The following is a 22,044-nucleotide window of genomic DNA, read 5'->3' as shown; positions in this document are numbered from 1 at the left end:
ACTCACTGATTTTGCAATAACTCTGAGTTTTCATTGGAGTGCAAGTCATAGAAGAATATAAAGTCTTGCATTTAAATAATTTATGAAATTTATTTGATTTCAAAGTAAAAGATATAAGGGTATATTTGAGTTTTTATATTTTGAGAGAATTATCAAAGTTAATGACCTTTTTGGGTCATTATCAATCATAGCCCACCCTATAGGGTAATTTTCCCTAACCTATTTAAATGCAAAATACCCGATCATCAATTGAACACGCTAATAAACGATGAAGTAAACTTGTTCACACGTCGTATTTCAACACACTTAATAAGAGGGGTATTTTTGTAATTTAGTGACTATTTTGACTATTGTATCCAAATAACCCCTCATAAAATACCAAGCATGGTTTCGAGCCTACATCAAATTTATTTAGATAGCAAAAATAAAACAATACAGTGTTCAAGTGAGCTCATTGTAAGAGATTCTATGAGGATGGAAATGCTTTGAAGTACGCTAATGCCCCCACAAGAGGAGCATTTATATATGTGATTGGCTCTGATTGTGAAACATCAATGCGAAAATCTACATACGAATCATCTGCTGCAGGTCCTCCAACAACAGCTCCTATTAGTAAGTTTTGATTAGGATTTTCTGTTTGAAAGTACTGCGATCCGCCCTGACAGTCGATGTGAGCGGGGTATGCATCCACGGAAGGTAAGGATGAGGCTCGATGATGTATCCTCTGCGGAAAGCTGTTTCCATATCCCACCATGTACGACATACCCAATGGATTTTTTCCTAAGATGTAATCCACCTGCATAAACCCATACATCAGCTTCAATCATTACATATATGACACGGTTCCGTTGGACAAATGGTAAGCCAAAGTGTAAAAATAGATACCAAGCCCACTTACTAAGAGGGTTTTGATATTGTTTTTCCTCTAGATGTTTTTAGTAAAGTATTTTTCAGCGTTTTAAAAACCGGATCGAACTGGTTGGTTCTACCGTTGGCCGTCTTGAATCCGGTCCGGTTCATCTATTTGAGCTAGACAGCCTTTGAATTGGCATAGAATCACTGGAACCGGCTGACCCGACCAGTTTCGGGTGAACGGAGCGGTTCAAAAAACCCCCTCACCTTTCCCCACTTCCAGCTCCGCCTCAGCTGCTGCGACCCTTCTGCTCCCAACGTGGGCCTCCCGACTCAGCTAGCCCCCTTCCCATCCTTCTTCTGCTGGCAGCCTGCGCCTCCCCCAACCCACCACATCCTTCTTCTGCTCCGAATTTGCTCCAAGCATGCGCCCCCACCCCCACTTCTGAAGAGCACTGCCTCTCTTCTCCCTTCTGCCTTCTCCTTCCATTTCAGTTGCCCTTATACATCCCACAGATTTTTATTTTATTTTTTTATTTTACTTACCTTATTAGTTTATATCCATTATTATTTATTATTTATTATTTTTTCACTTTATGATTTTAAAAACTTGTGATTTTATTTAAATTAATGAAAACATTATAATTTAAAATGAAAATTTGATTTTAAAATAAGTTTTTGATTTAAAAATTTCTAATTTTAAATTAAAATTCTGATTTTAATTTAAATCTCTAATTCAAAACTAATTTTCTGATTTTTAAATAATTTTATGATTTTCAAATAAAATTTTAATTTTTAAATAATATATAAATTTTAATTTTAATTATTATAATTATTTTTAATTTTAATAATATATAAATTATATGTTTATGACGTTATTAATTCTACCACGGTTCGACTGTCAGTCCGACTTGTGAATCGATAATTTTTTTAAAATCACTATTAATAAGTTCTAGGACTATAAATTCATTTATATGATGTCTACATTTAAAATGCATATATTTGTTAGTGTCTTTATTCGAGGAGAAATACTTATTAATTATTTCTTAAAAAAATATTATAAATGATTTTTTTAATATTATAATTGATTTTTCAAATTTTTAAGTGTTTTCTAAATTCTAGCAAACACCTATTTTTTTTAAGAACGCTTTTAAAGGTAAAAATGGTTCCTAAATTACTGCCAAAGAGACTATTAATAATCTAGGTAGTCAGATCCAAATTTCATACAATAATAAGCATAAGAGATGTCTATAGACTACAAAATTATGCTCCTTTAGTCTAGAATAAGATCAATATTAGGTTCAATATTTTTTCCTATAAAAATTTTTGTGGTTTTTTTTTACATTAAATGACTATGTTTCCCTTTAACTAACTCCTAAGCATTCCAAATACTACAATAGAACATATATCCATTAATTTGAAAGTTTCAGCCGTACCTGGCTATGGGCGACTTGCACAAGCCTAGAAGGAGGGACAACAAAATTATCGCACTGAATGCCTCTTTGGGCATCATTTGAGTAGCGGGAATAAACAAGAAGAAGAAAGGACAATGCTGTTACATGTTGCATGTTACACGATCCAGGTTTGAATAGAAGGCCACCTAATAATACATATTTAGATTAACAATACCATTCAAATGAACCATAATCTAATCGAAATCATCTGCAACTAATACCATAAGATAGCAATGAGAATACCTGGAGAGTATGTGACAGATTTCGTTGGTGATTCAGGCAATATGGAACATGCAAATTTGTCAGCGTTGAAGACAAAGGGACTAGGGTTGAGTTGTCTATCTATTACCAACTGCAATAAGGCAAGAAAATTTAGGTTGAGGAATGGTTTTCTGTGTCAAAGAAAGGCACTGGTCAATGTGTTAATTATTACCTTGGAAACAAGGATGTTAATGCCTGCATGTTTTGAATCCCATCCAAATTCTGCAAAGCTACCCCCAGATACTGGCATTCCATCCGTATCCATCCTCTTTATATACTGCGGCAAGCTGTTAATGTGCTTAAGAACATAATCCCAATAAGACTGGTTATTAGTTGCCTTGTACAACCATGCTGCTGCCCAAATCAATTCATCCTGTAAGAATTTGCCCCATTGAATTTATCTTTCTTACTAAATGTTTAAAATATTAGGGTTTTCAAAAGAAAAACAGAGATGAATGTGCATATAGATTTCCATTCATGAATGTCCAAAGCTTGTGACATGGGATAGGTGAGGAAAACAAGTTCTGAATGGGTTTTCTGTATTAGAAATGATCAAAATATTTGAAAATGGCTTATAAGATGTGATTAAGCTAAACACTTTCGAGCATGTATACCGCATAACCGCTGCCATCACAATAATAATATGGGCAGACGAGCGCACCAAAAACATCATTATAGGAACCCCTATACATATCGGCAAAGTCGAACACCTAATGAATAAAAAACACGGTCAGAATGATAAAAAAATGGTAAGTATTACTTCCAACAATGATATGATGGTTAATTTTAGTTACCATTGCAGCCCGGTTGAGAAGTGTAAGGGAATATTGAGCATCAGAAGCCTGAAATACCATGGAAGAGGCTGCAAGGGCAGCAGCCATCTCTGCTGAGACTTCTGAGCCCGGGTTTGTTGTTGTAACGGCATATGAAGTCCGAGGGGTGTCCATGTCTTCAGGCCTTTGCCAGCAACTATGGTCACCATATGGATCACCAACTATAGCAAAGACAGTGCCAGGGATGCTCGTTGCCTTGAGGAAGTAGTCAGTGCCCCATCGAATTGCATCTAGTGCATATTGCAGGTCTGAGCCCATGAACTGCCCAAATTCCAACACACTCCATGCTAGAAGGGTTGTGGTGAATGCCATTGGAAAATTGAATTTTACATTGTCTCCAGCATCATAGTATCCTCCTACCAAGTCCACCTTAAAAATATGATGGTATTAATTTTATTTGTCATGGTATGGTGCAAATGTTTATCAAAATATACTGGGTTTTTTGCTTCTAAAATTAATCTGATAGATTGAAGATGAAGAAAAGAGAATACAAATCCAACAGTACTAGTCATAATAGTATCACTAGTGTGAGTGTGTGTGCTTTGTTCTGCATTTCAACATTGGTTTTCAAAGGCCATACATCTACCAAACATAATAATTTCATCAGATTAATCAGTCTAACTGAAGACATTATACACTAATTCGTTCCCAATTAACAGTTCATGAACAAGGCCTCTTGACAAACATATAGCCATTAATTACAACTGAATTGAACAGTCAGAGGACATATAGACACTTACATTGCTCTCTGTGCCATCATTAAGCGCAGAATCCTTCCTCCAAGTCATCCTCTGCGAAGGAGGCAACCTCCCAGATCTTTGGCCTTCAAAGAACAAAATGCTCTTGGTCAAGGCATCTTCATAATTCTGTGAAGTCACCCTCCCAACCACCACCATCATCATCCCTATCACTACCATCAACACCCTTAGTTGGACCCTCACATTTCCTCCACCCATCATCAATTCTGAAGCCTTGACTCGGAGAGAGTTTGCACACAGATGATGACAGTGCAGCTTTTCTTGGACACTCTTTAAGCCCATAGATCCGCCATTGATTCTTCCGATTGACAAATTAAGTTTGTAATCATGTTGGGATAGAGCAAATAGGAAAAGCGTCTTTGACTGATCCATAGTGCCAGGCCCTATGAAAGAGATCCTTAATCAACTCCATCGTGCGCCAATACACTACGACAGTTACAGTACGTGTATACAACAGATTTGGAATGTTGCCATTTATAGGAGTAATTACAATTTATTAATTACTCATTATATATATATATATTAATTAAAATTATAAATGTATATATTAAATAAATTTGCAATTTTTTCTAATGATTTTTCATTATTATTATTAATCAAACACTTCTGCGCCTGATTATGAGAGTTCAGCAAAAGGGCTGAAATTAAAAAGTTAAACTTGTGCTCAAAATAATTGTTATTAAGAAGATTTATAAACAAGAATAAAAGAAAAAGATAAAAATATTTTAAAAAAATTAGAATAAATTTTAATCTCATTTAAAATTTTAGTTAAAAATATTTCAATAAGTTCTATTTTCTTTTTGTGTTCGGTCAGTCCAATAAAGTTCTAGAAGGATTTCATAAATCGTAAGAAACTTTGATTAGAAATAAGAAAAACTATTTCCTAAATAAAAAGTCAACGAGGAATCCTAAATTTTTGGAATTCTAAAAAATAAAGTTAATTGAGATATATTTTAAGAATTTTTTTAAAATTAAAAATTTTAATATCTATACTCATTTGTTTTTATTTTATTTTATCTTCATTTATTATCCTTGTCTATCTAAAGTTTTTTCGTTTTATTATAAATTTTTAGATAAACTTGAATTTTTTATAGTTTTGCATTTGGTATTTTTATTAAATAAATTTTTTAATGATGGGTTCCTTTTAATTTCAATTTTGAAAATTTTAAAATATATTTATTTTTATATTATATTTTATATTACTTGATTTTTTGATAAAATTTAGATTATTTAATTATTTATGTTATTAATAAAAGAAATATGATTCTAAAAAAAACTTTAAATTATGAATAAAAACTAAACTTTTGTAATTACTCATATTTTACAAGAAGGCGTTTTACTCATTATGATACTACTTATATTTTAATATGAGTTTTAGGAATTTATAAAATTATTAAAATTATTTAACCTTTTTTTAAGTGAAATTTATTGCTATTTCCTTTTTATTTTATTTTTTTGAAAAATTCATTTGAATGTTTTATTATAAACTTCATAGTAAAATTTAAGATATTTTTTAATTAATGCTTTTTGTATTTTGGTTATATATCATCGGTGTCTGAATTTAATTAATTTGTTAAATGATAATTAAGATACCAATAATTATATTCATCATAACAATTATGGTGCATAATTTTCTAGCTAATAGGATTGGAATAATTTTGTTTAATAACTATTAATATATTAGTAATATTATAATATTTTTTGGTATAATCAAGGATTAAAAACCTTCTCAAATAATTAGTCAATGAGTTTAGTCACAGTAACATTGTTTTTTTTTTTTTTTTTAGTTTAGGAAATCTCCTTCTATATGGCTCAATAGAGATCCATTGACAACTACTAGGTATTCACCCAAGGTACTGGGCATTGAGAAACTTTACATGTCACTTACTCCTCCGACATCACCTTAGCTCAAGGTAGAACAAGGTTGAATTTTTCAAGCATGATTTATGATTTTTTTGTTTTTTTTTTTTTTTTTCAAAACTAAGTTAAGCTTGTGTAATGAACAAGATATTGAAGACTCCTAACCAGTTGTTTTGGGCACCAAGGCTTGAAGACACAAGACTATTACCTCCTTGGATAGTTGCTCAAGCCCAAATCAATCAATTTTTTTATTTCCCCCTCTTGTTGCTTAAGAACAACTCCTTTTTAGTTAAAGAAATTATTTTAATTAGGATACATGTGCTTTGTGTGTGTCATGAGTTGTAAACAAAAAATAACCATAAAAAAATCAAAGCTATCCTAAAGTTTCAACCTAACTATTTTTTGCAATCAAAGGTAAAAAAGAAGAGATAAGGAAACTAATACTCTTTCTTTAAGTGTATTTCTTCTCAAATTCTAAAGAAACAATGTTACTTAAAAAATTCTCATGCAAAGTAACTCATGGATCACTAAGGTAAATCAAGAATATCACTAACTAACCAAAGATAATATGCAAAATTTTGAAAAAAAATTAGGACTAATATACCTTCCCCCTCAACCTAAATTACACATTGTCCCCAATGTGTAGAACAAAAAGTAAAAAGAGTAAGGTGGAAGAATGCTATCTCATAGCTCATGAACTCAAACTTCTATATCAAAGAATTATATCATAATATATAAACATATTCAATACTAGTATATGATGGAGGGTATAAATATGTAATGTGTATTTTGATCTCCCCCTCAACTTACTCATTGAACTCAAGGATGTCTATAAATGTAGTATCATCAAGTATGCCATTCTTTGAAATATCAAGTATGAGGTGTCCTCATCCTCTTACCATCATTAGCATTATTTGAGGATTGACGCATGTTAACTCTACTGAGATAAATACAAACAACTAGAAAATAACTTGAAAACTCATTAGATTAATAAATATAAAAGACTCAATACATAAATAATAACGTTTATTATGCATCAAGAAAAGTAAAAGATGACGCTTCTCAAAATCATCATCTTCTAGTCTGTCATTGTATATGTTAGCCAATAATGATGCTTTTAGGAAGTGCCATCTTTTATAAATTCCTTCAATGACGCTTAAAGAACCACCATCTTTAAATAATGTTATCAATGACACTTATAAAAAGTGTCATCTTTGAACATTTTCTAGTGAAATAATTTTTATCAAAATAGCAATCTTAATACTTATAGGTGCGTCATCTTTAATAGAAATATCTTCTAATATTAATAAACAATAACCTAATTCAAAGCATTACTAAAACTACTTATATACAATAATTACATACAATCTATTAATTATATCAAAATATTTCAATAATAGTTTTTAATTCTTTCAACAAAAAAAAAAAAAAAAAAAAAAAAAATTAATGCAACAACTATTAAGATCTATATTCTACAAAATATAAGTTCAACCTCCAAATGACTTTATTGATATAATATTCTACCTAAAGTATAAGATTATTATTGTTTAGTCCTCTCCTTGCTCCTATCACCCTTTTTGGATCTTTTTTATCGATCCATAAGAAATTGGTTAGAAAAAGGGTAAATTGTTTGAGTTGACCCCTCTTCGACAATCAAGTCAACTTGTAGACCCCCCCCTCCCCCCGAGGAGCAGAGAGTTTTTTGGGATTTTATTATTTTCTTTGTGGCTTTCAGCAGGCTCTCAAGTGGGCTGCTCTCGGGCAGCTAGATGGGATGGGGAGGTAGCCGCCAGATGGGATGGGTGGCAGATGGAGGATGGCTTGCTGAGCAAGCTAAAAACAGAGAAAGAAGGGAGGAAATCTAGGGGACTGCACGGAGGGGAACGTGGAGGAGTTCTGGAGGAGGAGATCTTGGTGGAAAAAGAAAAGCCAGAGAGAAGGAGTTTTCTAAATGCCTACTTCACCATTTTGATAATATATTTCATTGTTTGTTGTGGACTTCGAGGGCCACAAGTTTGGTTTTGGGGTGAACCCGTTTGTATGGACACTATGCCCTGTTCCCGTTTTCATTTCTTTTTTTGGTGTTCATCTCTGTATATGTATGGCTGTTATCATTCTTATGATCTTTGTTTTGGTCTCTATACATGTCGCCATCGTCATGCTCCCTTTAGTGCATCTCATTTTTCCTTCTTTGCATTTCATGGATCCTTCACGTCCAAAATACTCCCCCCCTGCGCACCACTTCTCTCTCTACACCGTAGCCATGCCCATTCTCCCTCAATACGGCATGGATGCCACCTTTCATACCCGTCTCCTCAGGCTCGCTCGTTTAGCTGGATCCATGGCGACCGCACCTCCTGGACGTCGTCGAGCCGCCGCCTCTCTCCTCCGGCCACGCGCGCCTGTACCAGCCGCCACGGTTGCAGCGTTGAAGACGCCGCCGCGGCAGCACCTCCTCGTCGCGTCGCCTAGTCGCCGCCACCCGCGGCAGCACCTCCTCGTCGCGTCGCCAGATCGCCGCCGCGGCCTTTCTCCTCCACGCGCGCGCCTGCACCAACCGCCATGGCAGCTGCGCTGAAGACGCCGCGGCGGCAGCACCTCCTCATCGCGTCGCCAAGTCGCCGCCACCTGCACCAGCATCTTCTGGACGTCGCCAGATCGCCGCAGCTGCTCTCTCTTCCCCGCGCTGCCATGGCTCCCTTTGGTGTCGACGCTGCAGGTGGGGACTTCGCCTGAGGGAGCTGCCCAGAAATGGGCTTGCCTTGGGCTGTGAAGGAGCCGTTGTTGATGATGGGCTTGGTGATGCCCATGATGGCTTTGGGCTTGGGCTTAAGTTGGAGCCCAAGCTAAGCTAGGATGAGGGTGAGGCCCAGGCCCATTTCCAACCCTCCTCCCCCCCCTTTTTTTTTTCTTTTCTTTTTTCTTTTTTCAAAAGCCTAAGGCCCATTTCTAATCTTCATCCCGTTTTTCAAAGCCTATGGTTATTATTATTAATGTTATTACCATTATTATTATTATCGTTAATTAAACTTTATTATTATTGTATTTAATATTATCAATTCAATTTTTAAAATCTTACTATTATCATTATTTTTAATTCAACTTTCATAATCCCATTGTTATTATTACTATTATTATTGCCATTATCGTTATTAATTAAAATTTTAAAATATTATTATTATCATTATCATTATCATTATCATTATTATTAAATCAACTTTCAAAATCTATAGTTTGATTTCCCTATTATTATTATTATTATTATTATTATTATTATTATCATTAGTTTTATTATTATTGTTAACGATTATTATTAACAGATATTATTATTATTATTATTATTGTTAACGATTATTATTAACGGATTATTATTATTATTATTATTATTAACAGATATTATTATTATTATTATTATTGTTAACGGATATTATTATTATTAACAGATATTATTATTATTATTATTATTATTAGCGGATATCATCAATATTAATTATTATTATTATTATTATTATTAACGAATATTATTATTATTATTACTATTATTATTAGCGGATATCATCAATATTAATTATTATTATTGCTATTATTATTATCAATTATTATTATTATTGCCATTATTATTATTATTATCGTTGTCATTATTAGTATTTGTTCAATTTTTTCCGAATCTTATTATTATTATTATTATTATTATTGTCAATTCAATTTTTTCAAATTCCATTATTATTGTTATCACCATGGCCATTATTATTATTTGTTCAATTTTTCAAATCTTATCATTGTTATTATTATTATTATTACTATTATTATTATTATTATCATTGTCAATGTTATCATTTGTTCAACTTTTAAAATCTTATTATTATTATTATTATTTCAGAATCTTATTATTATTATGATTATTATTAATTCAACTTTTAAAATCCTAATATTATTATTATAATTATTATTATTGTTATTATTAAAAATTCACACTCTAGTTCAATTTCCTGAAATTCATTTATTGTTACTATTATTATCATTATTTCAAATTTTCCAGTGTTTAACTTTCAAAATTCATATTCTCATAGTTGCAATTTTCCAGTTTAACTTTCAAAATCCATATTCTCATAGTTTAATTGTCCAAAGTTCTCTTCTTAAATCTAATTTTTGAAGTTTCCATTTTAGAGTATTTTTTTTTTAATTTCCACAGTTAATTGTCAAGATTCAAAATTTTAATCTAGTTGCCAAAGCTCCAATCTTTAAAACCTAGTTTTCAAAAAAACTTCAACTATCATTATTATCAATATTATCCCATTTAGTTATTTCAAAATATCCTTCCTTATACAATTCCAATTTTCCAACCTTTAAATTCAATTTCCGATTTGAAGAAATTCCAAAATTCTCGTTCATTCATTTAATCATTATATTCGTTATTATTATTGTATTTATTTATTTCAAGTTTTCCTCCTTTAAACAATCTTAATTTTCTGACTTCCGAATCCGATCCCAACTTCCGAAATTTTAATTCTCACCTCCATTTATTTAATCATCATTATCTATTCACTATCTTATCTTTAAAATTCTATCTTTAAACTACTCATCGAAATTCCGATTTCTAAATTTAAACTCCAATTTCCAAAATTTTAATTCTCAATATCAAAATTTAATTCTCCATTATTATTTTATTTATTTATTCATTTTTAAAATTCAACCTTTTAAGAATCTTCAAAATTCCGATTTCTTAATTTAAATTCTAATTTCTGAAATTTTAATTCTCACACCAATTGGTTTAATGATCATTGTTTTATTTATTTATTTTAAAATTCAATCTCTGAATAAGCCATCAAAATTCTAGTGTTTAAATTTAATTACAATTTCTGAAATTTTGTTTTTCATATCAACTTATTTTATCAAAATTCCAATTCCCGAAAATTCCCATGCTCACTTCAATTTATTTAATCACTAATATTTCATTCGTTTATTTTAAAACTCCATTTTTAATCAATTCTCTAAAACTTCCAATTTCAAAAATTTCCAAAATTCATGTTTTATTTACTTAGTCATTATTTTCATTATTATTATTATTTTATTTATTTATTCTAAAATTCCATTTTGAACAATTCATTAAAATTTCCGACTTCCGAATTAAATTTCTATTTCTAAAAATTCCAATATTCACATTAATTTATTTAATTATTATTATTATTATTTTATTTATTTATTCTAAAATTCCATTTTAAACAATCTACTAAAATTTCCGACTTTCCGATTTTAATTTTTAATTCCAAAAGTTCCAATATTCACACTGATCTATTTAATTATTTTATTTATTTATTCTAAAATTTCATTTTAAACAATTTATTAAAATTTTCGACTTCCGAATTAGATTTCTGTTTCTGAAAATTCCAATATTCTCATTAATCTATTTAATTATTATTATTTTAGATATTTATTTTGAAATTCCATTTTAAACCATTCTTCAAAATTCCAATTTCTGAACCTAATTTCCGATTTCCAAAATTCTAATTTCTTTCAAATTTAATATCTGAAATTCCAATTCTTAAATTTAATTTTCAAGACTCCAATCTTCAAATAATTTTCGAGACTCTAATTTCCAAATAAATTTCAAAAATCTAATTTTCTCCCGAATAGTTTTAATTCCGCTCTGGCTTTTAAACAATCTTCTGCTCCTCTTGACTTTAACGAGCATGAATGAACTTTTCATAATTCTGGAATAATAGAATCGGTGATATTAATTCATGCAAAATAAACGGGTTTTGGTGGGGGCCCCACATATGTGATTGATCAATTGATTGACAGATAGATCGATTTGATTATGATACATGATTGATTTATTCTGCTCTATGACATGCTCGAAGTTATTCCTTAATTGTGCGCTAACCTCACTTCTTGATAGCGCTTTATGGATCACAGCCCAGGTACGCATCCACACCCGCTCGGGTCATTTTCTGTACACATGTTTAGATTCTCACACGTGCATGATCGTTCTGAGTATTCATTGATTCCCTCATCAATTGTCATGATTGCTTCATTTTATTAGTAGAGACCCGACTTTAGGGACTTAGAGGGGTGCTATGGTCTTTACCGTACCTTCCCGATAAGTAACCTGACCCCCGAGCCTGATCTGGTTTTTCGTAGATCACCTTTTCCAAAATAAGGAGTCGCACTTAGGGTTTTCTTTCTTATTTTGTTTACCCTTTTAAAAAAAAAACAAAAACAAAAATAAGTGGCGACTCCAAGTCATTTTCAAATAATCAATAAAAATCAAATTTTTTGAAAATAAATCGAGCTCGCCATCGAGTGGGAAACGCATTGAGCCGAAATGCGGGGTCCACACAACCATAATTTTGAATTCAGAGGACATTACATATAAGAGAGCAACTGTCCACTTATTTTGCTTTGAGATTGTCCTTCTCATAGACTATTGAGGAAGGATACTTGTTTTTTTAGGAGTGTAGTTATAAGAGGAGCAGTAATGACAAAAGTCATTAATTTGTAGGACATTGGCTTGAAATGCCATGAGGATCAAATAAGAATTCCAAAGTTCATCAATGGAAGCTTCAAGGTAAGGCCAATTTCATGAGGCTTTTTTTTTTTTTTTTTTTTTTAATATCAAAAGATCAAATTCTAGTATTTTTGCTTAATCAAATTTTTACTAAATTTCATTATAGATGATTGAAAAATTTTTGTTCCCTAATTTAAACTATAAAAAATTAGGGTTTTTTTTTTGTTTATATATAAGAGAAAATAATACCAAAAATCCATTGTCGTCTAGTGGTTAGGATGTCTGGCTTTCACCTAGGAGACTTGGGTTCGATTCTTGGCAACAGAAACAAAATTTTTAAAAATTCAAAGAACTTTATATGTATATTTTGAGAAAATAGAAGTTGTAAAAAAAAAAAAAAACTCAATTCTTGTTTGCTATTTTTTTTAGGTACTTTACCACTTATTAATTGATATTTCCTAAGGATTTCTAAAAAAAAAAAAAAATTATTATCTCATACATTTAGTGGGGTTATTAATTTAGTATACTAGTGTACATTAAGACAAAAAAATTTATTATTTAAGTGGGGTTATTAAGAATAAGGTTAATATAAAGAAAAGACAAACAACTTTAGATGCCTATTTTATGAACACTCAATTCTTGTTTGCTATTTCTTTTTCATGTACTTTACCACTTATTAATTTATATTTCCTAAGGATTTCTTTAAAAAAAAATATTATCTTATACATATAGTGAGGTTATTAATTTAGTATTAGTATAAATTAAGACAAAAGATTTTATTATTTAAGTGGGGTTATTAAGAATAAGGTTAATATAAAGAAAAGACAAACATCTTTAGATGAATATGTTAAAAAAAAGTTGAATTGAAAAAATAAAAGTTATTCAATTTTTTTATTATAAATTTTTGTTTGTTATTTTTTTATATACTTCATTCGCTATTAATTTATATTTCTTAAGGAATACTAAAAAAAACTTATTATCTTATACATTTAGTAAGGTTATTAATTTAGTATACTTAGCCTAAATCGGGATAAAAGATTTTATTATTTAAGTGGATTTATTAGTTTATCAAATATTCATTTATTAAGGTTTTACAATAAATATCATTATATAAAGCAATTTAATGTAGGGATAGACTAAGAAAAAAATTATGTTTTATATTTAATATAAGAGAATATGTTTGTTGACTTGTAGATAATATTATTCTTTTTTTTTTAGATTATATACGGATATAAATAATTAGATAAAGCTTTTATAAATTACAATATATGAAATATAAATTATAAGAAAAAAGAAAAAAGGAAAAATGATTGAGAATATTTTAAAAAAAGTTTCAAACTTTATATTTAAGAATTTCTCCAAAAATAAAAAAATAAAAAATAAAACTTAAAATGACTTTTGGTCACAGTTACCAATTAATTGTTACCACATTCCTTATCATACTTTTGGTCACGGTCACCAATTGACTGCGGCTATAATAGAATCTATAGTCATGAAAAATAAAAACAATCACGGCCATAGGACATAACTAATCACACTTTGTAGTGATTACTTTATTATGCAATTATATGTTATAATCACACCTTTTGTGATTTTTAGTCACGGCCAAAATCATTCTTCTAGTAATGGAGATGCAATTTATGAGTACATTTTTTCTTTGAAAAAAAGAAAAGAAAAATCTTTACTGCTATTTCTTTAAGGTGTACAATTTAATATATATATTTGAAGAATTAAGAAAAAATATAAATGAATACTATAATATAAATTATAAAATAATATAAAAATATTAAAACTCCATGTCAGAACTCAGAGACGCACTTCATGCCCACCTTGTTTTTGGTTGGGCTGTCTGCCAAATAATTTAAAAATATTATAATATTTCCATTACATTTTAGATCTAAACCCTAATTAATGAACATTCATGAGCTTGAATTTAATAGAAGGTTTGAAAGGGTTGAGTGGGCATTAGCATTTATAATTGAATTAAGTTCATACTGACCCACAAGTCATATTAAATACACAAAAATTGCAACTATGTCCACCATTTCACACTATTTAATATGTATTTTATTTGAAAATAAAGAAAATGTATTTTGGGGTTAAAAAAAAATCGTGATAAAATAATATCAAATCTTGATAGATAGATCATACTTCAAGTTGTAGGATCATCATCATCTTTTGTAGGGTTAGATGACATCAATCTTGTTGTGCTCTTTTAATTGGTCATCAAGCCAATTATTTGCTCAATTTTTGGGTCTAATCTAATCAAATTTTCATTGTTTATTTGCCACTAATCCAGATAATTAAATAATCTAACGCAGTAGCATACATATTTCATTGAGATAAACTACATTGAGGTAGGCGTGTAAATAAGTTCGATTCGATTGGTTTTTGGTTAAAAAAAAATAATCTAATCGAACTGATATAATCGATTTTATATATGATTAAAATCGAACAAAATCAAACATTTTTTCCATTTAGTTCGATTTTCATAGATGGATTTTAATGCAATAGTAAATTTGTGTTTATTTTAAGCCCAAAACCCATTAATTGAGTTTATATTAGGTCCTAAGTGTAATTTGTTTTTAAAATCAATTGAAACAAATTTGGATTTGATGTTAAAAATACAATAAATGCATTTAGAATTAATTTAACCATAATATAAATAAAAAATATTTTAATAGAATTTAATATAAAAATAAATTATCAAATATCAAATTAACAATTATATATAAGTTTTAGAACATTAGTTTGATTTGAATTTTATGACAAAAAAGAAATCAAAATTGAATTGATAAGTTTGGTTTTTAAAATTCTCAAATTGAATTGACATTTTTTATTATTGAAAACTGAACTAATATAATCAATTTTGGTTGATTTGAATCGGTTTATAAGTTTTTTCAATTTTAAATTGAGGCCCAAAATGTATCTTTTTCTCTAATACTTTTTCTAAAATCTAGAATCAAGACAATTTCTCACCAGTCACAATTTATTACAATCTTTAAGCCTGTCAAGAGTGCTCTAGATTCCATACCAACAAATTTATATATATATATATATATATATATAAAGAAGGATTTATTGTATTCAGGTTATACATTATTTTATGACACTCAAAAAATTCTCCTTCAATTTAATTTTATCAGAAAATAAACAATCTTGAAAACTAAAGAGGAGGTCAATGATATCTTAAAATATCTAGAGTGGTCAGAACCTTCATCAATCCATTAGAAAATTAACAGCCCTTTTCATGGCAGAAAAGAAACTATATTAATTAACTCTTGAAATAACATTTTTAGCTAAAAATTAAAAAGCACAGAAATGTAAGTCAACCTAACAAGATACATAAGCTCTTTATACATACATATTCATGGATGCAGATCTAGAAAATTTTCCTCTTCATCTGTGAACTGATCATCTTCTACTCCTTTTCCTTCAGAAAAAAATTAGTATAGATGGAGCTGTAAAAAGCCCATCATTTTGACCAAAGAGTTCACACAGATGAATTGACACAGTGATCGATCGGTAGCTAGGGGAGTCATTTACTTAATTCTTTTTGGTCCACTGGCTGTAATGAATCATAGTTAAAACTTTACAACTTTGAAAGAGGATGGTTTGCTTCCTTGGAAAACTACAAACCACATGGGTGATGCACAATTTAGGGGCTGTGTACATCTGATTTGAATAATATATAGGCCATGAACATGGTTTCTTCCTTTGAAAAGAATCGTTACTTCCAATGTACTTGAGAATCAAGCTACTCAATCAATGTATAAATAATTACAGCAAACTGCCGTACGGTTACAACATGTTACATGTATTGAAAATTAATTATAAGATGTCATACACATATAGGTTACATATTCGTATGCACCACGATGAGTAAAGACATGGGTTGAGTGTAGATGTCAACTTGTGAAGCTCATCATCCTTCTCCTCTATAAAGAAAACCCTACTTCTCTGGATCCAAAGTTGGGAACGGAAAAGGAGAGACACATTCATGGCGACAAAAATTGTGTCACTTATGGTATTCATATCCTTCTCTTCTTCTATATTCTCAACAGCCCAATCAAAAATGGTCGTGGCAACATAAAATGGTGGTGCAACACCACGCCGCATCCTGAGCCCTGCAAGTATTTCATGAGCCATAGCCACCAGCGTTTTGCACCCGATCATAAGTCCGATTTTCGGAGGATGTTGGTGCAAGTAGCCATGGATCGAGCCCTTCATGGGCAGAGGCAGGTGCTGCGGTCCGGCTCCAATTGTGTGAACAAGTCGCAGAAAGGCGCTTGGAATGACTGTTTGAAGCTCTATGAGGACACCGTGTACCAGCTAAATCAAACTCTTCAAGGCCTACATGGTAACCAAAGTTGTAGCGATTTTGATGCTCAAACATGGCTTAGCACCGCCTTTACGAATCTAGAAACTTGTCAAGACAGCGCCAATGATCTAAACGTCACAAACTTCATATTCCCCCTCATGTCCAACAATGTTTCTCAGCTCATCAGCAACAGTTTGGCTATAAATGATGGGCTTATGGAGGGAACCAGTTATAGAGGGGGATTTCCTAGCTGGGTTTCGGCTGGTGAGAGGAAGTTGTTGCAGTCTACATCGCTTGCTACAAGTGCAAATCTTGTAGTAGCGAAGGATGGCTCGGGAGATTTTAGCTCCATTCAAGCTGCTATAAATGCAGCAGCGAAGAGGACAAGCAGTGGGAGGTTCATTATATATGTGAAAAAGGGTCTTTATAGGGAGAATATTGAAGTTGGCATCAATGTGAACAATATTACGCTGGTTGGTGATGGCATGAAGAAAACAATCATCACTGGCAGCAGGAGTGTTAGAGGAGGCTACACCACCTACAACTCTGCAACTGCTGGTAAGACCTCTTTTGTCTCTCTCTCTCCATTTGACAAATATATCAAAGAAAAAGGTCTGGTTAGAGTACCCAAGTGTACTTTTTTGGTAACTATGAAAAAAATTCTCTCTCAAATAGTATCACATATATATTTTTACATCGCATTATTTACACCCTTATACCTTGGTCTCATTCGTTTGTGCTCTTATTCAACTGTCTAGATCTCATCATATATATTCAATGGTTCAAATCTTATGTTTAATAGATACCGCAACGGTACCTTAGCATTTTCCCCAAAGAATTCCCAAAATCAAATAGGAAGTCAAGTTGTAAAGAGGTTGAAATCCCTTGTTAACCAATTCAATTATCATTTGCTTAGTTAGACCGACATTAAGATGATATAAAAACCTAAGAAAATGCTTCAGACTATTTTTTTTTGCCAGGAAATGCTAGCTGCTCTTCCTTCTGCATGCTAAAAGGATCTGTAGATGCTAATCTTGATAAAGGGACCATTTGTTACAAGGCTTCTTCATCACTCAAAGAAGAAAATAATGGATGACTTACTTATATATCAAGAAAGATGATCATTACATATTATGGCCATGATTTAATGTGTATAACTCCATGATTGACTAGTACTTTTCCCTAAATATATCTTGTAGGAATCCAAGGTCTTCGCTTTATCGCACGAGGCATTACATTCAAGAACACAGCCGGTCCAAAAAATGGCCAAGCAGTTGCACTCAGATCAAGTTCTGACCTCTCGGTCTTCTACCACTGTGCCTTCCAAGGGTACCAAGATACCCTCATGGTCCACTCCCAACGGCAATTCTATAGAGAATGCTACATCTATGGCACCATAGACTTCATATTTGGAAACGCAGCAGTAGTTTTCCAACAGTGCATGATCTTTGCTAGAAGGCCCCTACAAGGCCAAGCCAACGTGATCACAGCTCAGGGCCGGGGTGATCCATACCAAAACACTGGAATATCCATCCATAATTCTCGAATTCTTGCTGCATCTGACCTAAAGCCAGTGGTTGGATCATTCAAAACATACTTGGGAAGGCCATGGCAGCGATATTCAAGAACCGTTATCCTCAAAACTTACCTTGATAGCTTGGTTGATCCATCAGGGTGGTCACCATGGGGCACTTCTAATTTTGCTCAGAGTACATTGTATTATGGTGAATATCAGAATTTTGGACCTTCTTCATCAACCAGAAATAGGGTGAAGTGGTCTGGTTATCATGTTATTACTAGTGCAACCGTGGCATCGCGGTTCACCGTCGGCAGCTTCATTGCTGGCCAGTCATGGCTGCCGGCCACCCGCGTGCCATTCACTTCCGGGCTCTGATCATGTATCATAATCTAGGGTTTATTGAATTTATTGGTTGCCTGATGTTCGACACAACGTAAAATTATAAGAGAAGAATATTATGTATTTTTTTTTATATAATATGATTTAGAAAAATGATTTATTTCTAAATCTTGAGGGATGTAACGTAATTTTTTTAATAGAGAGGAAGACATTCAAGTCTTTATCCATTGAGATGAGTACTTCAGTGAAGATGGTGGAAAGATTCAACAATGTTTATGATCATGACAAACGGTCCAAATTCTTTCCATTTATAACAATGGATGTTAACTCCAAGTTAAATAGATAGTCGGGTCAAAATCGTTTAATTGTATGCATTTATGATCTACGATGTTGGGTTGGAAGTGAAGTTGGATCAGGCTATTTAATGCCCAAGCCCAGCCCAACCTCCAGCTCCAAACTTAAATTTTGGGTTGGGGACAATGGGCCAGAACTCCGGACTGGGGCCCAATCCAATGCGTGTGGCTTTAAACATGAAGATGAGAAATCAAGCAACTCTAGTTCCATGCTTTAATATTTGGAATATTTGAGTAAAAGAGGCATAAAAATATCTGAATAAGAAAAATAATTCTTAATTTTCAGAAAACCCTCAAATAGAACCCCTTTAGAAAAAGTGCCTTTCATGTATTTTTTTTTTCTTGAATATTAACTTTTTTTTTCTTCTATATCATTTATTTTATTTCTTTCTATCATGTGGAAAAAAAATAAAAATAAAAATAAAAACTTTTCCCCCACTTGCTTAAAGATACGGAGCTAATAATCGTCCACACAAAGGTATATAAGGTTTCGATATGATTTTTGCAACCCATATATCTATATTAATGGATGACACAAATATTTCACCATCCCATGAAAGAATATTGTTATAGAGGATAGAAAAAGCAAATATAAGAAATAAGAAAATAGAATACCTTGAATAGCATCCTTGGTCTCCTAGGTAGTTTCATTTTCCCCACATGTCTAATTCATTAGGCATAGATTATTTATAAAAATATTTTAATTAAAAAAATTTCTTATTTTATATAAATATTTTATTTTTATAATATATTTTATTCTTATGGAAAAATACCACCGTATAAAATTGGTCTAGACAAAATTTTTTTTTTACTAAAAAAAATATTAATTAAAAATTTAAAACACTTTTCACATCTTCTCTATTTTTTTTCTTTCTTTGACATTTAATTGCATTATCCATCAATTACATATTTCAACCTTTTTTTCTCTCTCTCTTTTTTATTATTTGAAGAATTATCTTATCCACATATAGATACATAGACACATAAGAGACACAAATAGGAGACTACAATTCCATTCGATTTTGAAATTTTCATTAAATATGTTAATACTTTGGAATATTGTTATTTTTTCCAAAAGGGCAAGAGAGATATATGTATATAATATATTATATATAATTAAATATTGCATGTGATACAACCATTTTATTAAGTACCCGTTATACTTGTGCAATTTATTATTTAGTCAAAAGATTTTATAAAGAAATACTTATTAGATATATTTTCCCTTCTACCTATGTTCATTCAATTCGAGTTCGGCCACATGGAAGGAGGGGGACTTGGAGTGAATGACATAGATATTAATTCAAAGAGCAAATCTTTAATAGAGCAAAATAGTCCCTCCAAATGATGATGAAGCCTACTTGTAGGAAGTTTTTGAATAAAAATGAATCACAGGACCAATTAGATGGTCTCACTCTCCCTCTCTCTCTCACACACACGGACGTATATATATACATATTACCATCTGTGTACCAAATAGCTTCTTCTATAATATTTAAATGTGTTCCCTTAATTAGTCCAATTTCCTCTTAATTCTATTAACATAAACGGAAAAATATTTGAGTTATTTTGTCTACCTAACCTTTTAATGCTAATTATCAAATTAAAAAACCTTCAAACCATTATATACATTTGATGCAAGGTAAGTCAAACCCAACATGAAGGTATGCCAAGCCCAATCGGTCACACAAACTGGTTCTACAAAACTTCTTTCCCCTTTCAAATCTTTTATTTTATCTGATGTGCTTTGTATATCTATCATGAAAAAGAATTTGATCCACTAAAATTTTTCTAATAATATTGAAATCTTACCCACTTTTCATTTGAATGATCTTCGTATGAGGGCACTACTTTTGCAAGGATCAACTATATATGAAGTCTATGAATGGTAAAGTCATAGATGATCATTTAAATCGTTGATTCTTTTTTCTAGTATCAAAGTCTCATTCTACAAATGGTATCACCATCTCATCACCTTTCTACCAAATTTATTAAATATCTTTTTTCTTCTTAGTGTTTGCCTATGTCCATTTGATGTTTTTCATTCTTTCATGTAATTTATGCAAATGCAATAAAAGTCATGAACTTTAATTTCTTTCTCTTAGTCTTCCCTTTCAAGTTCATCACCACTTGAATTGGTCTATTATGACGTATGAGGATGTCTTATTGAATCACATGACGGGTTTTTTAATCCTTTGGTTGAAAAGCTTTTGAAGCTCTGCCTCTATGTTGATACGGGTGGAGAATACTAATCCCTTACAAATTTCTTAGCTATCAATGGCATAACATATCCCCATTACTCTACTTCATTTGCTAGAACATAATGGTTTCTCTAAACGTTGTCATAAACATAATATTGTTTAGAAGGGCCTCAAACTTCACCAACATGCATGCATGCCACTTACTATTTAGCTCCATATGTTTGCCTCTCCCAAGCTAAGTTTGTCTATGTCATCATCATATGAAACATTATTGGTCTTAATTCGTTCCCAATTGGTGTCTCAGCTGATTTATGTCATCTCAATGGTCCTTGACAGTGGTGCCATTTGATTCGTGTCCCAGTTGGTGTCCATTGATTGTGGTCCTCAGAGAGTAATCAACAAATTTATAACCTATTACACCATGTACTAGGATAGGCCTTAGCTAGCATAGCATAGTGGCTCTAGGGTCGTTCATTGGGATGAGTTTTTCACTTCACAATTGATATTAATTCAAAGATGAATTGGTGATTTTTCATTTCAAGGTTAGCTTTAAAAAAAACATAAAGATGTTTAAATGAAAAATGTTTGGTTTAAACTAACCAAAAATAGTAACTAATTTTACTTACAAAGAAAGTGTTTCTTGGAGTTTAGATCATTAGGCTTAGGTTCCTCATACAAAAAGGAGAGTTTCGGTCACTTGTTTCTTTTCCTCACATTAGAGAATTAACATATAGTTAATTCTCTAACCGGTGTGGTACAGATGCTTCCCTTTAATGGGTTCAAAC

General features: G+C 31.4%; 2 protein-coding genes across 2 annotated transcripts; one reads left to right on the top strand and one right to left on the bottom strand.

Moving 5' to 3' along the window:
• Window positions 1-352: 352 nt before the first annotated feature.
• On the bottom strand, window positions 353-4,563 carry LOC117934094 (endoglucanase 8-like). Its single transcript, XM_034855708.1, has 7 exons — window positions 4,141-4,563; window positions 3,362-3,769; window positions 3,182-3,277; window positions 2,740-2,940; window positions 2,550-2,658; window positions 2,289-2,452; window positions 353-796 (listed from the first exon to the last, which is right to left on the bottom strand). The coding sequence occupies exons 1-7, from the start codon at window positions 4,528-4,530 to the stop codon at window positions 467-469; spliced, it is 1,698 nt and encodes a 565-aa protein (XP_034711599.1). The 5' UTR covers window positions 4,531-4,563; the 3' UTR covers window positions 353-466.
• An 11,863-nt stretch (window positions 4,564-16,426) lies between these two features.
• LOC117934043 (probable pectinesterase/pectinesterase inhibitor 59) lies at window positions 16,427-18,838 on the top strand. Its single transcript, XM_034855634.1, is given in 3 exon segments — window positions 16,427-16,596; window positions 16,599-17,405; window positions 18,047-18,838. Coding segments are annotated over 3 exon segments (1,572 nt in total). The 5' UTR covers window positions 16,427-16,526; the 3' UTR covers window positions 18,742-18,838.
• The last annotated feature ends 3,206 nt before the right edge of the window (window positions 18,839-22,044 follow it).

The sequence above is a fragment of the Vitis riparia genome, chromosome 16 (assembly GCF_004353265.1).
Source record: "Vitis riparia cultivar Riparia Gloire de Montpellier isolate 1030 chromosome 16, EGFV_Vit.rip_1.0, whole genome shotgun sequence".
Taxonomy (NCBI): domain Eukaryota; kingdom Viridiplantae; phylum Streptophyta; class Magnoliopsida; order Vitales; family Vitaceae; genus Vitis; species Vitis riparia.
This window is presented reverse-complemented; position numbering and strand designations above follow the sequence as displayed.

What these genes read in the sequence shown, in the direction of transcription:
- LOC117934094 (XM_034855708.1), bottom strand. Translation starts at nt 4,530, where the DNA reads ATGGATCAGTCAAAGACGCTTTTCCTATTTGCTCTATCCCAACATGAT. An exon ending in ATGATGGCACAGAGAGCAAT is followed by an intron (nt 3,770 to 4,140) that starts GTAAGTGTCTAT and finishes CATATTTTTAAG; the next exon opens with GTGGACTTGGTAGGAGGATA. An exon ending in ATCTGTCACATACTCTCCAG is followed by an intron (nt 2,453 to 2,549) that starts GTATTCTCATTG and finishes ATGTATTATTAG; the next exon opens with GTGGCCTTCTATTCAAACCT.